This window comes from Anser anser (genome assembly GCF_964211835.1).
Source record: "Anser anser genome assembly, chromosome: 2".
In the NCBI taxonomy this organism is placed as follows: Eukaryota; Metazoa; Chordata; class Aves; order Anseriformes; family Anatidae; genus Anser; species Anser anser.
In genome coordinates, this window is record NC_139721.1 from 54,364,550 (window position 1) to 54,377,265 (window position 12,716).

At 45.4% G+C, this 12,716-nt stretch overlaps 1 protein-coding gene across 11 annotated transcripts in view; it reads right to left on the reverse strand.

Moving 5' to 3' along the window:
• PPP4R1 (protein phosphatase 4 regulatory subunit 1) overlaps window positions 1-12,054 on the reverse strand; it is a 64,509-nt gene extending 52,455 nt beyond the window's left edge. For 2 of the 11 annotated variants that reach the window (XM_083826641.1, XM_083826640.1), the window contains exons 1-2: window positions 11,797-12,054; window positions 11,085-11,129 (exon numbers count right to left, since the gene is read on the reverse strand). In XM_083826641.1, the coding sequence (XP_083682767.1) occupies window positions 11,085-11,129; window positions 11,797-11,929 (178 nt within the window). In that variant the 5' untranslated portion in view covers window positions 11,930-12,054. The other 9 variants (XM_083826643.1, XM_083826642.1, XM_083826638.1 and 6 more) reach the window with 8 other exon arrangements.
• Window positions 12,055-12,716: the final 662 nt, after the last annotated feature.

The window sequence follows — 12,716 nt, forward strand, 5'->3', positions numbered from 1 at the left end:
ACTTCACAATACAGACCAAGCAACAGAGCCACACGTCACTTTCCACTCCTGCTGCAGAGAAACAACAGGTCACTTTCCCTATTTTTCTGTACTTTCTCCAACTAGTACCAGTAAGCCAAGACCAAATGCTCAGAAGGCATTGAAGCTACATGCCACCATTGAAACTACTGCAAATGTAAGTAGCTTTTAATCTGGCCTTACGTTCATGCCAACTTGCAAAAGTAGACCTAGGAAATTAGGGGTTTCTATAAAAACATCCTATCCCACTAGCTCAAAGTTGCTGGTGGTGGTGGGGTGAGGAACACTCATCAGCCAACAGCATGAAAAGCAATCACAGTGCCACTACTTTCTGTCCACATAAGCCAAGCAGTGCAAAATGAATAAATGCATTAATTTATCTAGATGGCCTGGGTTTGTACTTAGTAGTTTGCAAACTTCTCAATTCTAGAAATTCTTGATTCTTCAAAATTCTACACTACTACCATGAAACACAAGGCGGTACAGAACAATAGAATAAGCACTGGATTTTGTTTCAGTATCTGGCTATCGCTGACACGTATGACACAAGCCATGTAATTCCCCTCTCTACCTTTGTTTCCCTGCCCAATCATTTGTTTGACTCTTTTATGCACGTTTTTCAGGCTTGTCTCTGTCTTGCGTCTGGTCCACACCATACCAAGAATATATTAAGACACACACCTGCCTTAAGTTCTCCATTTTATGGCAGGGATACAACAATTATTTGCCCCAGTTATTAACTAACACGGACTACAAACCACCTTGCTGAGACAGACTGTGCTCAGTCAACGAGTGACGAGTTTGGCTGAGAACTTACACGCAACACAGTGAAGTCCATTTAAAACAGCCCCCTGTAAAGCTGTTGCCTGCAGGCCTATTTTCAAGGGAGCTCATTTTTCCACTGTAAGTCGCATCTTCATGATATCATTCACAAAGGTCTTGTTCATGTCATGTCTTTACAGGCAGGCACAAAACATCACGTTTGAAAAAATAGTTACTACTTTTTTTTGTATTTAATAATACATGAATGACTTTCTACCACGGACTGTTCAGTAGCAAGGTCACGTGTATTCTTCTGCATCTGCTATGGGCTCCGTGGCAAACACAACCTCCTTCATTTTGGCACAGAAAAGTCAGTAACGAGAAGAGAGGCACTCTGAGTATGAGCAACGCTTTACTTCTCAGAGCTGAGCAACAAATAACTTTAAAGATTCAGTATTTCCATCTAGTATCAACTTCCCTTATTTTACCTTCTGCATTCCCAAAGCATTCTCTAGATCTATTAAGAAGTCTCTATGGCAATTGCTACAGATGTAACTGAAAAAAAAATTGACTAACTCTTTCTTCAACTGTAGCACAGACCATTTGCTCTCTACACTGATTGTTACCATAAAGATGTTCATGTCAATGAAGCACTCAAATGGAGAAAGGACTTAGTTCTGTTCTGCTGTTCAAGCAAGTAATTTTTCTGTTTACTTGTGAAGTAAAAATATTAGTTCTCCAAGCCCAAACATTCGATACTGCATCACAAAATGACAGTAGCAAGTTCTGTCCTCTGTGCTATGAAAGAATAAATTCACCTTGCATTTAGATTTCTGCAGAACACAAACAATATTCTCAACCCTTCAGTATTGCAAAAACCGCTATTTTCCAACTCATTTTCTGTAAGAGAATCACCTTGCATCTTGATATTCTGCAACGAGAAGTCCACCACAGCAACACTGAGGTTTTTAGTAGAGCACGGAAGCTAAACTTGTGAATTTATGCTCCGTTACAGACTCATTGCTCTCTTTTGTTGCACACTGTATTCCATCTCCAGTTCCACAGTGACATCACAGCCCAAAGTCATTCTATTTCGGCCTCATTTTCTACCATAAATCTACCACACCGCTTCAGTAATGTTAACCAAATGCTACTGCAACTACAATTACACAGATATCACACAACGTGTGTGTATTGCTGAGTTCCACCACCTCACCTGCCTGACACTACTCACTGCCGATCACAGAAAGCTGAAGCTGACTTCTCCATGAGATACTACAGCAGAAAAGCAGACAGTAGATTTCGGAGGCTAAAAATGCAAATAAGGTGCCACAAGTTTACCCTGATTTTGCGAATGTTGTAAGAGACAAACGCAAGTTTGAACAGCATGTGATTCTCCTCAGCAAAATACAAGACAGGTGAGTGGAAGCATAGAAAGGATCTGCAGGCGGTAATTGGAGATTTCTGTCTGGCCAACTATTAGTAGAAATAAGAACCACGCTTCCCCTTTTCTGTCTCTCACCCCAACTCTGCTTTGAAGCACAAAGAGTTATCCCCACTTCAGCTTCTGCTCCATGCACATTGAATCTCACCTGTGCACACAGACCTCCCTGTCTGCACTCCAGGCTTGGTGGTGGGAGAGAAAAGGGAGAGAGGCAGAAGCAAGGAAGGTGAGGGAGAAGCGCAAAGCAGCTCTGATCCAAAGTTGCCGTGCTAACAGCAAAGCTTACCACATTAGCCCCTACGCAGCACTTTCATCGTGAAGTCTGTTAACAGCTTGACGCACAGACAGAGCAAACCCGTTAAAATCAGACTTGACTGCAGGCTTCAGGAGGGGAGCATTTAGCAGATGAAAGAAAGATGCAGGAATCAAAATCAGCAGCAGTTTACACACAGAACCCGTGCAAATATGGCACAGCAAATACAAAAGAGCCACTAGACTAAACATAACAGACTACAGGAATATTTTCGTCTAGCAAAAGCCTTCAAAAAAAAGAAAAAGACAGTTATCAGGCATGCCAAAGGAGTTGCCTTTCTCCTCAAACATAAGAGAAGACGAGGGGTGATACAAAATCCTTTAAAAGCAACAAGGACTGGTGCAGCTACAAACAGGTTTATCTCTTCAAGTGTACACAAGCAGCACTGCAAATCCTGATCTGCGCTGAAACAAAGGGAAAGAAAGCTCTTCTTGCTCACTACTCCTTAATTTGCACAGCAGCAGAATGGACCTTCTACCGGGTAACGGCCAGACCTGCAACAAGAGCTGGTCCGCAGGAAACTGAAACAAAGAGGACATCCAAGCTACCAGCTAAAACAATCAGCAGTTTATATTTTGTCCACCAGTTTCCTGCTGGGAGCATGTCACACCCATCACCATGGTATCCGTGGCCCTTGCTGTTTGCACTGCATGCAATTAAGGCTCCTGGAAGGAGGCTGGAGTGAAGTAAAGGACAGTGCAAGCAGGAAGTTACTCTGAGGTACTTTTTTCTCTGCTACAAATACCTTACAGTCAAAGGTAGCCGCCCTCTGAACGCATCCCACTGCTGCTTCTGGGGTTTTTGATTGTCCGCATGACTATTTGAGTTTTGTGGCATTGTGGAAAGAACCCCATTTCCATCTCCGACCAAGATGTTCTGCCTGGTCCTACCTTGACAGGACGCCCACACTCACGTTCTGCCCCTAATTGGGCAGCTGTTACACACGAAAACATCCAGCTCAAACTGTGTTTTAAGCTTGGGCTAACCGGAAGGGAGAGCATTACAAAGCAAGCAGTTGAAGCCCAAATGTTGTAAAGGCTTGTGCTAGCTCTGCAGCGACGTGACACTGCGTTACACCACATCAGCTACAAACCCAAGTGCTCCACTTGGCTCAGGTGCTGCTTCACTGTGCAGTTATGTTGCTGCTTCGAGCACAGCATCTCGAACTTGCTTACTTGGGCTAAAAGCTGCAAAGGCAAGCTTTATGACTAGCACATCCACAGTCCGTAAAATACAGCTTTGCAATGTAAATCACTTGGAACTTCCTAGTTCCTAGTGTCCTTCTCCTCTCTCCACTTAAATGCTCTGCAGACTTTTCTTTTTTTGACAGAATTCAAGACGCTTGCTGGGTTAAGCCTTCGTGTTTCCTGAGCATTCACAGGAGGACATTCTTTCTGCGACTCCTCTCACTCTTCTTGTTTCTGCAGCTCTTCACACTTCTCCTATTTGTGCCCAAAGCGTAGATTTGGTCAAGGGGAAAAGATTAAGTGGCACTGTGTGTACTGGATTCACACTTAGAAAAAGTAACAACAACCATGGATGTTAATTTCAATGTTATCGAAAGCCATTTCCTCTAATAACACGTACATACAAGCAAACACACATGAAGTATCCCTACAGACTCATCAAGCTATTTGTCTTGCAGGCTGGAGAGGAAGGAAAAGGTGGTCTCTCTTACATTCAAATATTTGGGAGCAATTTAGGCACCATGGCAACAAGACAAAAAAATACCTAAGCAGGCTTGTTTATTAGAGCAAAACATTCCAACGGTCTGCATTACGGTTCCCACAGAGTGACATTTCCATATATTAATATTTCTAGCTATTATGAAAATCGTATCCTGGAATAACACATTTTTGTACTATTTGCCTTTCATTTTTTCTTTGCCTTAAAAATAGTATTAAAAAAACCACCAGTAGTTTCAACTCTTAATGCAGTTGTCCTGCTATCTCAAATGAACACTCTTCACATACGCATTTTCCTGCTTTTTTCAAGCTACCCACTGGACAGAACTTTAACACACCGGTGACAGAAAGAAGTGCAGCATCCCACCCAAACCAAGAAAAAGCCATGCTGATTTTTCTCATGCTATACCTTCCAAAGCAGGCAGAGATGCCCTGCTGTCCTGGGCTCCTTCAGGGGAAGACAGAATTGCTACTCCAGCTCTCACAGCAGAGGCTGCCGTTTCTGCCAGTTCAGCTCCTGCCAAAGCCACCTCTTGCAGCAACTACTCTTACAATGAAAACTTTCTGCCCACGCAGAGGGAAAGTCTCGGCAGCAAAAGGCACACACAGGAAAGAGAGGCATTTCATCTTCAACACGCTGCAGTCTGCCACCTCCACAACAGGTCAGCAGAAAGAACTGCATGAACACTGAGGTTTCGTGTTATCTTAAGATTTTGATAGCTTTCATGTCTTTCCTGACTCTCTCCCTCCTTCCCCTTTTTCTCCAAGTGGGAGAGGAAGGGAAGAGGCGGAGAATACCTGTAGCCCTAGGAGAGAATCAGAAGGAAAAAAAAAAAAAAAACAGGAGCTGGCAACCTTAATCGAGGATTCCTGCCAGAGACAGGAACATAAAAGGTGGCTGGTGAAAAGTGTATTTCCACATCAAAAGTGATGCTGCTGACCTTGGGAAGCTGAAAGCCTGGAAAATTACCTCTCCTTCAATCCTCTGCTAGGGGTAATGGAGAAAACGTGCAGCTGCATGAGGAAGGTTCATTAGCCTGTATCAATTCAAGCACAACCCTTTCCTCAAATCATCGTCTCCTCTCTAGGATCCTAAGAGGTTTCTCAAGAAAAAGAGACTAACTATTACCCACCTGAGACCCCCACAACTGTAATTCCAAGGGGACACAGCCAACCACCTGAGTCTCCCAGTTTCTGTGAGGGTCAGTTAAAAGACAAAGAAATGAACTGAGGAGTCAGGAGAATTAAAGCACGATCTCCAGGGGAAAAAAAAGACTTAACAAGCACGCTTCATTAGCATTGAAAACTGATTATTAGATTCCCAATTGAACAGAATCTCAGTCACACCAGAGAATTGATCCCGAGCACTACGGCATGTCTGCCATTAATTGCTGTTAATTTTTGCAATGCAGAGATTACGGGTTGCATGCTACTGAAATGCCAACCCACTAACTCCAAATACCTTGGTGCTCCTTCCCCAGAGCCATGTCTCTGACGAGACCAAGAGGCCAGTACTGCAACACAGCATTCGAACATCACACTGGAATTTAATTATACCAAAAGCCCCATGTCTAAGACGAGACCAAATTTGCAGTTTATACAGAACAACTAACAGCATAAGATTTGGTAATTCTTGCTCTATGGTAAGGAGCTACAATACAAAGGCTTCTGATATTATTGTGTACGCCTGTGAGAAAGGCAAGGTGAATTTTAACATAGCGTGGTGTCTCAGTACACAATACTTAACTCACTGCAAGAGAATAGGAGCTAAAACACAGCGTCAAACTGCGACTGTGATTTGACACCACAGGGAAAGGCAGACCTATTTAATTGAAAAAAAATCTTTTAAGTATTGCCGGAAAAAAAAATAAAAATGAAATTGAAATTAAATACTTCAAATGGAAATAAGCTCCTGTTTGGGAAGATACTTCTGCACAACCCAAATTCTAATAGAATAATTTAATTAAAAGCATTCAACCAACACAACTCACTGCTAATGTCAGATGATTTGCTGATTACCTGGAACATGAACACGTCAGTGATAAACCAGCTTTTGACATCTGCAGACGCACAAAGAGTATTTTCTTCAGCTCAGCTAAATAACTGGTTCATTCATTCGCTGGGAGAAAAGGCTAAAAAGACCTGGCCTCCTTTGCCAATCACTGAAAAAAGAACTAGATACCAAAACCAGAGATCTATTAGATTAAAGTTACTGGACTCTTTTTTTTTTTTTAGTCTTTAGGACTGCTCTATCCACTAGTAAAATCCAATTAGTTTTTACAGTTAATAAAGCTAGTGTTAGTTTTAAAATTTAACAAAAAGATATTATCTTACTGTTGAAGTCTAAAACAAAGGAAAACAAGTTTATATGTACACACACGTATATATATTTAGCTATAAAGCCTCGATTAAAAGTTATAGACCACAACTATCTACATTACTTTTACATTTTAAAATATCGGTCCCTGTATTTTTAAATCATGTGAACACTAACTGTACAGACAACAGTAACTCACTGTTTACTGACATGGCAAATGGTAAAGCTTCAGAATCCAAACGTTAAGCTACTAAATCACCAAAGCATGCATATAAGACTTGTGATTGTCAGAAGTCCAAAAGCCATATACGTAAATGCAGCAGACAGTTATCAATGAGAATAAACTTTTTCCAAAAAAAAAATGCAAAAGAGTAAAACCAGTTATTAAATCAGAATCTCTCTCCTCCCTCGATTTAAATCACAATTAAAATCCTGAATGAAATAAAGCTATCCTGTTTCACAACCTGAATTCTAGTTACAGATAGCTCTCTTTTTCAGAGCACGCAGCCTGCACACATCGATGAGCAGACTGAAAGGCGCAAGCATCACGGTATGTTTGATTGCATCTATCCGGACTGATCAGTTCAATCTTCAGAAGCATCCATGGGGAAGGGAGGAAGGTAGAATACATCTAGGAGGAATTATAAAGGTTTTTTTATTTATCAGCAAAAATAAATAGTTCTACACTCTTGTTTACTTTTCAATCATTGGTGTTGGTTATTTTCTTTCCTGTTCTCCACTTAGCTTACTACACTTCCTATTTTGAATGCACAAAACAAGTATGTGAACAAAAGCCAAATTTTCAGACTTCTCTGCACATACTGTACAAGATTTCCGATGGAAAATCAAAAGCAATTGTTCAAGTAGTGTAACTGCCCAGCTGAAACTGAGCCGCTATCTTATTTTGCATAGTGGCCGGATGGGATGGGGAATCTTCTTGCAGGCTTCCACTCTGAGTTTTCACCGTCTTGCCATCATGGATTTCTCTTCCCTCCTTTTTTACCTTAATGGGTATCGCGCTAGGATTTCTGTTACGTTCACCTCCACACAGACAAAACGCAACCAAATGTTACTAACTGGGCGGGGGCTGGACACCGTGACGACGACAGTTAAGAGTAAGGCTGCTTCCACAGTAAGAACTTCCATTTAGGAATTAAATTTCTTTTATAAACTTCTGTACGTCCTGCTAGAATACATCCACTGAGGTTTTTTGTCTTAAACTTCAAACTTCCAAACAAGGAAAAGCCGCTGGCTGACCATGGGAGAAACAATATCTTTAATTACTATCATAGCCTTTAACATCAGGAGCTACCCGTACAGACGCAAAATATTAGCTGGAATTAAAAGCACTGAAATACCACTTGCCAAGCTCTGCAACTACTTAAAGGAATCATCTGGGTGATGTCCTGTCAGGTGTGAAGTACGCATTCACCTGAAAAATAAAAATCTGAGCTTTCCTGTGGTTACCAAGCAACCAAGAGCAGAAAAGACGAAGCTTTCAAAATAGAAAAGCAAACTAAAGGCAAAATTAATTATTTAAAAGTCAATCCAGCTGGTTTGTCAGCCCCTCTCTAAAAGCCTTTCTTATAAAAGCTCCTGTTTAATCCCTCTGACCTCTTAAACAAATAAACAAAAGGCAATTTCTAAATAGATGCTTTCCACATATATCCTGAAGATCTTCCACTACCCCAAAGGCAGATTACTACTCTCTACTGATATCTAGTAAAGCTACAGTTGAATTACCTTTTCCTAAAGAGGACTTGATAAATATTTAAACTTTATTTTACAAGCAACTATTGAAACAGTACTGCAAAGATAAAAATAATTTATTGTTTGCTATTTCAGGTCAATCAGCATTCAATGAGCAGGCACAAGAGGTAGAGTTGTACAAGTTGTTCACTAAATGCCAGTTTTCTGGTAAAATACTTCATTTTAGAGACCTTAAAGACCAAGACCATAAAATAGCTGTTGTCAGCTCTGAAGAGCTGTACAGATGCTTAGTTTATTATTTGTAGCAGTAACTGCGTATTGTTGTTTGCTCAACTCCAGGACTTCCTCCTACCGTTTTACAACCCGACCAATAAAAGCTATCTATTTGTTACCTTATTGATTTCACATCCTTATTTCCTGTAATACTTTTACTGCATTAGAAAACGGTGACTCACGTTATGAATTATCACCATAAAAAATACACTTTTGTGATTCAGAATCAAACCTAGACTCGCTGATGAGCTACAACTGAACGCCTAACCTCCTGAAGCATGCCAAGCCATAGGCCTAAGCAAAGACCCAGCTTCAGATGCCCAATCCAGATCTTAACACGTTATCTAGTCTTGTATTTTGTATCACTCCTCCTGCTTTTTTCCACTGAACCTCACAGACGTTTTGCTGTTGGTGGATACCAGATCAGTCAGAAGCACAAGGACTAAAACTACCCAGTTGGCTTTTCTCAATAGCCTATCAGTTGGCCCCATCTCAGCCTTCTCGTACAATGCACTTCTTTTTCCTTGTTTAGCACGTTTAATAGCAGGACCACAGCTGCCAGAATCACACACGCATAAAAGCTGCCAGCACTCCCAATTTTCTCACAATTGCATTCTAGCATGCAGGAATACACCTCTAAACCAGTACCTAACTCCTCTGCTCAGAAGAGCTGTAAACATTTGAGATATTTACAGTAAGGTACTATAGGGTGGGGTTCAGCATTGGTAAAGCCAGGCGAAAACTGTGGCTTTTTATGGTGTTTCTGGTTTTGTTTTTTTTTTTTTTTTGAAACTGTCTTTTTAATCCCTGCAACCATGAAATGTAATCCCAAATAATGCATCGCTTGCAAAAACCTTCACAAATTGCTTAAGACCTGTTGTACATGGATACAAGGTATAGTTATTTCAAACAGGTACAAAAACCATCCCAAGGGATGTACAGTCTCCCTACTCTGCATCACTTTTTGGTAGCTCACGCCCACCTCGCAAGAACAAAACCATATAAAATTAAGAACCATAAAAGACATCACGTGACTGAATTATGTCCAGACAGCGCACATTGATTCATACAGATTCCTCTTGTGTTTGTTTTAAGTAAAACACTGAAATATCGAGCTATTGACTTTTATCTACTTCCATCAAAACCTCAGTCATTTTTAATGAGGTTTCAAGTTTTTAGATTTCTCTGGCTCTTGCCTTCAGAATGCTCTCATCTGGACTGAGTCATATATATCCGAGCACATATAGTTTCTCCCTTTTTAAAGACAAGACTAACATTCAAACCACCACCAGGGAAACCATAGATTCAGAATCATCTCTCCTATGACTACAGTCATATCCTCCTCCAACTCCTGTCTTACAGTCGAGAAAAATCATAACCTAAGCAGAAATTTAAGAAGGCGCTTTCTTTTCGAAGTGTGTCACTTCTAAGGAAGTCCTCCTGTAATCACAAAGTTTCCAAACAGCTCTGCTATCAGTCCGAATTCCCAGCAACCAGAAGCGAACAAAAAATGAAGCCTTGCAAAAAGGCTCTCTCTTTGTGTGAGGCAACACGCAACAAAAAGCTTTTAAACATCAGATCCCAAAACTGAGGAGATGTAAAACGTTCAGTTAGGCTCTGAAAAGCTAAAATAACACCCCCAGAAATAAAAATTAAGCCAAACAAAAAAGAAGAAAGGGGGTTTCTCCCGCAAGCTGGTCTCCCCGTGAGCAGGCTGTGCAGCAGACACGTACCTTCAGACGGTGGCAAGGGTCTGCTCACCCACCGCAGGCTGCCAGGCAGGAGCCTGCGTTGCGAACCGCCTCAGAGAGGGCCGCTGCCTCCATTTTCACATCCTACCTGATATTTATTGTGCTGCCAAAGCTGCCTCGGTGCTGACACCACCAACAGATGCCGTCTCACCTGGATAACGTTATACACGCCGCCCGCCAGCCCTGGTACCCCTGAATTTGTGTTTTGAGCCAGAACCGCGTCCTGTGCCTCACGCCCTCACGCAGCTCCTCTCCAGACCCTTTTCTCACCCTTTTTCTCACACTTTTCTCATAGACGAAGGGGCCTGAGGGGCAGGGTGGGGGAGCCAAACAAACCCACCACCCGCCCGGCGACCCACATGCTCCCGACGGGGATCCGGCGCCTTCCTCCCCACAGGCTGCCCAGGCCGAGGCCATGGGCGTGCGGGGCGACGACCACCGCCACCCCGACCCCCTCCCCTTCCTCCTTCCTCCCTCCTCCTCCTCAGCCCCTCGGGGCGCCGCCACAGCTCCCGGCGGGCTGCCCCCGCCGCCCGTTACCCGCCGCCAACGGGCGCCCCACGCACCCCGGCGCTGCCGCGGGGGAGCCCGGCGGAGCCCCGCGCAGCCCCGGCCGTGCTTCATGGGCAGCGCCGAGCATGGCCTCTCCTCCTCCTCCTCCTCCTCCTGTCCTCCTCCTCCTCCCACAATGCACCCCGGGCATCCACATTTGAAGCGACTTCCTCGCCCCACGGCAGCCCCGCGCCGCGGCTTCTCCTCCCATCCCTCCCTCCCTCCCTCCCTCCATCCATCCCGCCGCGACCCCACTCACATCCGTCGATCTCCTCCTGCAGGTCCTCCTGGAGCAGCGACAGATCTGCGGGGACACGCGCACCGTCAGCCCCGCGCACACACACACACACACACACACCCCGCCTGCCGACCCCACCCCGCAGCCCCCCGCACCCGGACGGGAAGCGCTTCCGAAACCGGGGCGGGGGAGAGCAGCAGCAGCAGGAGGAGGAGGAGGAGGAGGAGGAAGGAGGAGGAGGAGGAGGAGGGCTGGAGCCTCCGCGGGGAGGCGGCGGAAAGGGGGAGGGGGGCGCTACCTACCCGCCATCTTGCTGCAGCCCCCGCGGGGCGCCGCGCTACATGGAAGGAGCCGGGCAGCGGGGCCGGCGGCGGCGGCTGCGGAGGAGGAGGAGGAGGAAGGGGGGCGGCCCCGGCGCTGCTCCGGGCCCGGCGGCGTCTCCCCGCGTCCCCGGCAGAGCGGCGCGGGAGGGCGGGCGGGCGGAGGCAGGCGGCGGGGAGGAGGGGTCTGGGCCGGACACGCTGCCCCCGCCTCCGCCCGGCGGAGCCGCGCTCGCTCCCGGGCTCCCTCGCTCGCACACGGCCGCGCCGCGCTCCCCGCCCCTCGCTCTGACTCACGCCCGGAGCCGCCCGGCCCTGCCCGCGGGCTGCGAGGCTCGGGTCGGCGAGGGTACGGCCGTGCGCCCCGGCCCGCTCACCTGGCCGGGCCCGGGAGTGCTCGCTTGTGGGGTTACCTGCGGAGAGGGGTCGGGGCGCAGCGGGGCGGCTGGGACGCCAAAAGTCTCGCTTTGGCCCTCGTGGAGTCGCTGCTGGGGAGAGGAGTCCCTGAGGTGGCTGGGACGGCAAAGTCCGGGGAGAAGGCTCCATGCCGGGAAGTCCCGGCTTCGGCCTCTGTGAGGTCACCCAGAGGGAACGTCCCCAGGAGGTGGCCCTGCCACCAGCACACCCCCGCGCACACACAGGCACCCTCCTCGGGTAGACCGCAGGTGGAGGCCTCGCCGAGCTGCAGCAGCTGGGCACCCGTGGCTTAAAAGCACGGCGAGTTCCCTACGCTGCTGCTGTTTGAACTTTACAAAACTTAGTTGCACGTACACATAAAGGTATCCCTCCTTTTCCGCATCTGCTGGCTGTGCCTCACAGTCAGTGCTGGCGTTGGTCGTCGCTGCTTGTAACTGTTCAGATAGATTTTCCGCTGTACATGGGAAGCCGAAAAATGTTGGGTAAAACAAATGTTCTAATTAGTTAGTACCCAGAACGCTCGATAAAGAAAAAACATTATGGATACTGATGTTACCAGGAAGTCTTATCTGTTCCCCAGTCTTATTTTTATCTCTGTAATCATCAGTGGTGTTGTTACTGCACGAAAGAGCAAAATAAGTTATTTTTGCCCAGTTTTTCCAAATAGGATGCAGTTTTGGTTGCTCAGTTTTTAACTTAATGTTTGACAGTACGCCTCGCCTCGTAAGCTGTTTTTTAACATCATACTACTGCTTTCTTTTTTTTTTTTTTTGATAAGTCACATAAGGAATAAATATCTAGAGTTTTTCCTTTTCTTTGCCGTTGTGGCTGAAAATGTGCAATATTTTAAAACGCAAACATCTCTTTTCTTTACACTCCTCTAGAACAAGCTCTGCCCTGTTTCATACACATTCAA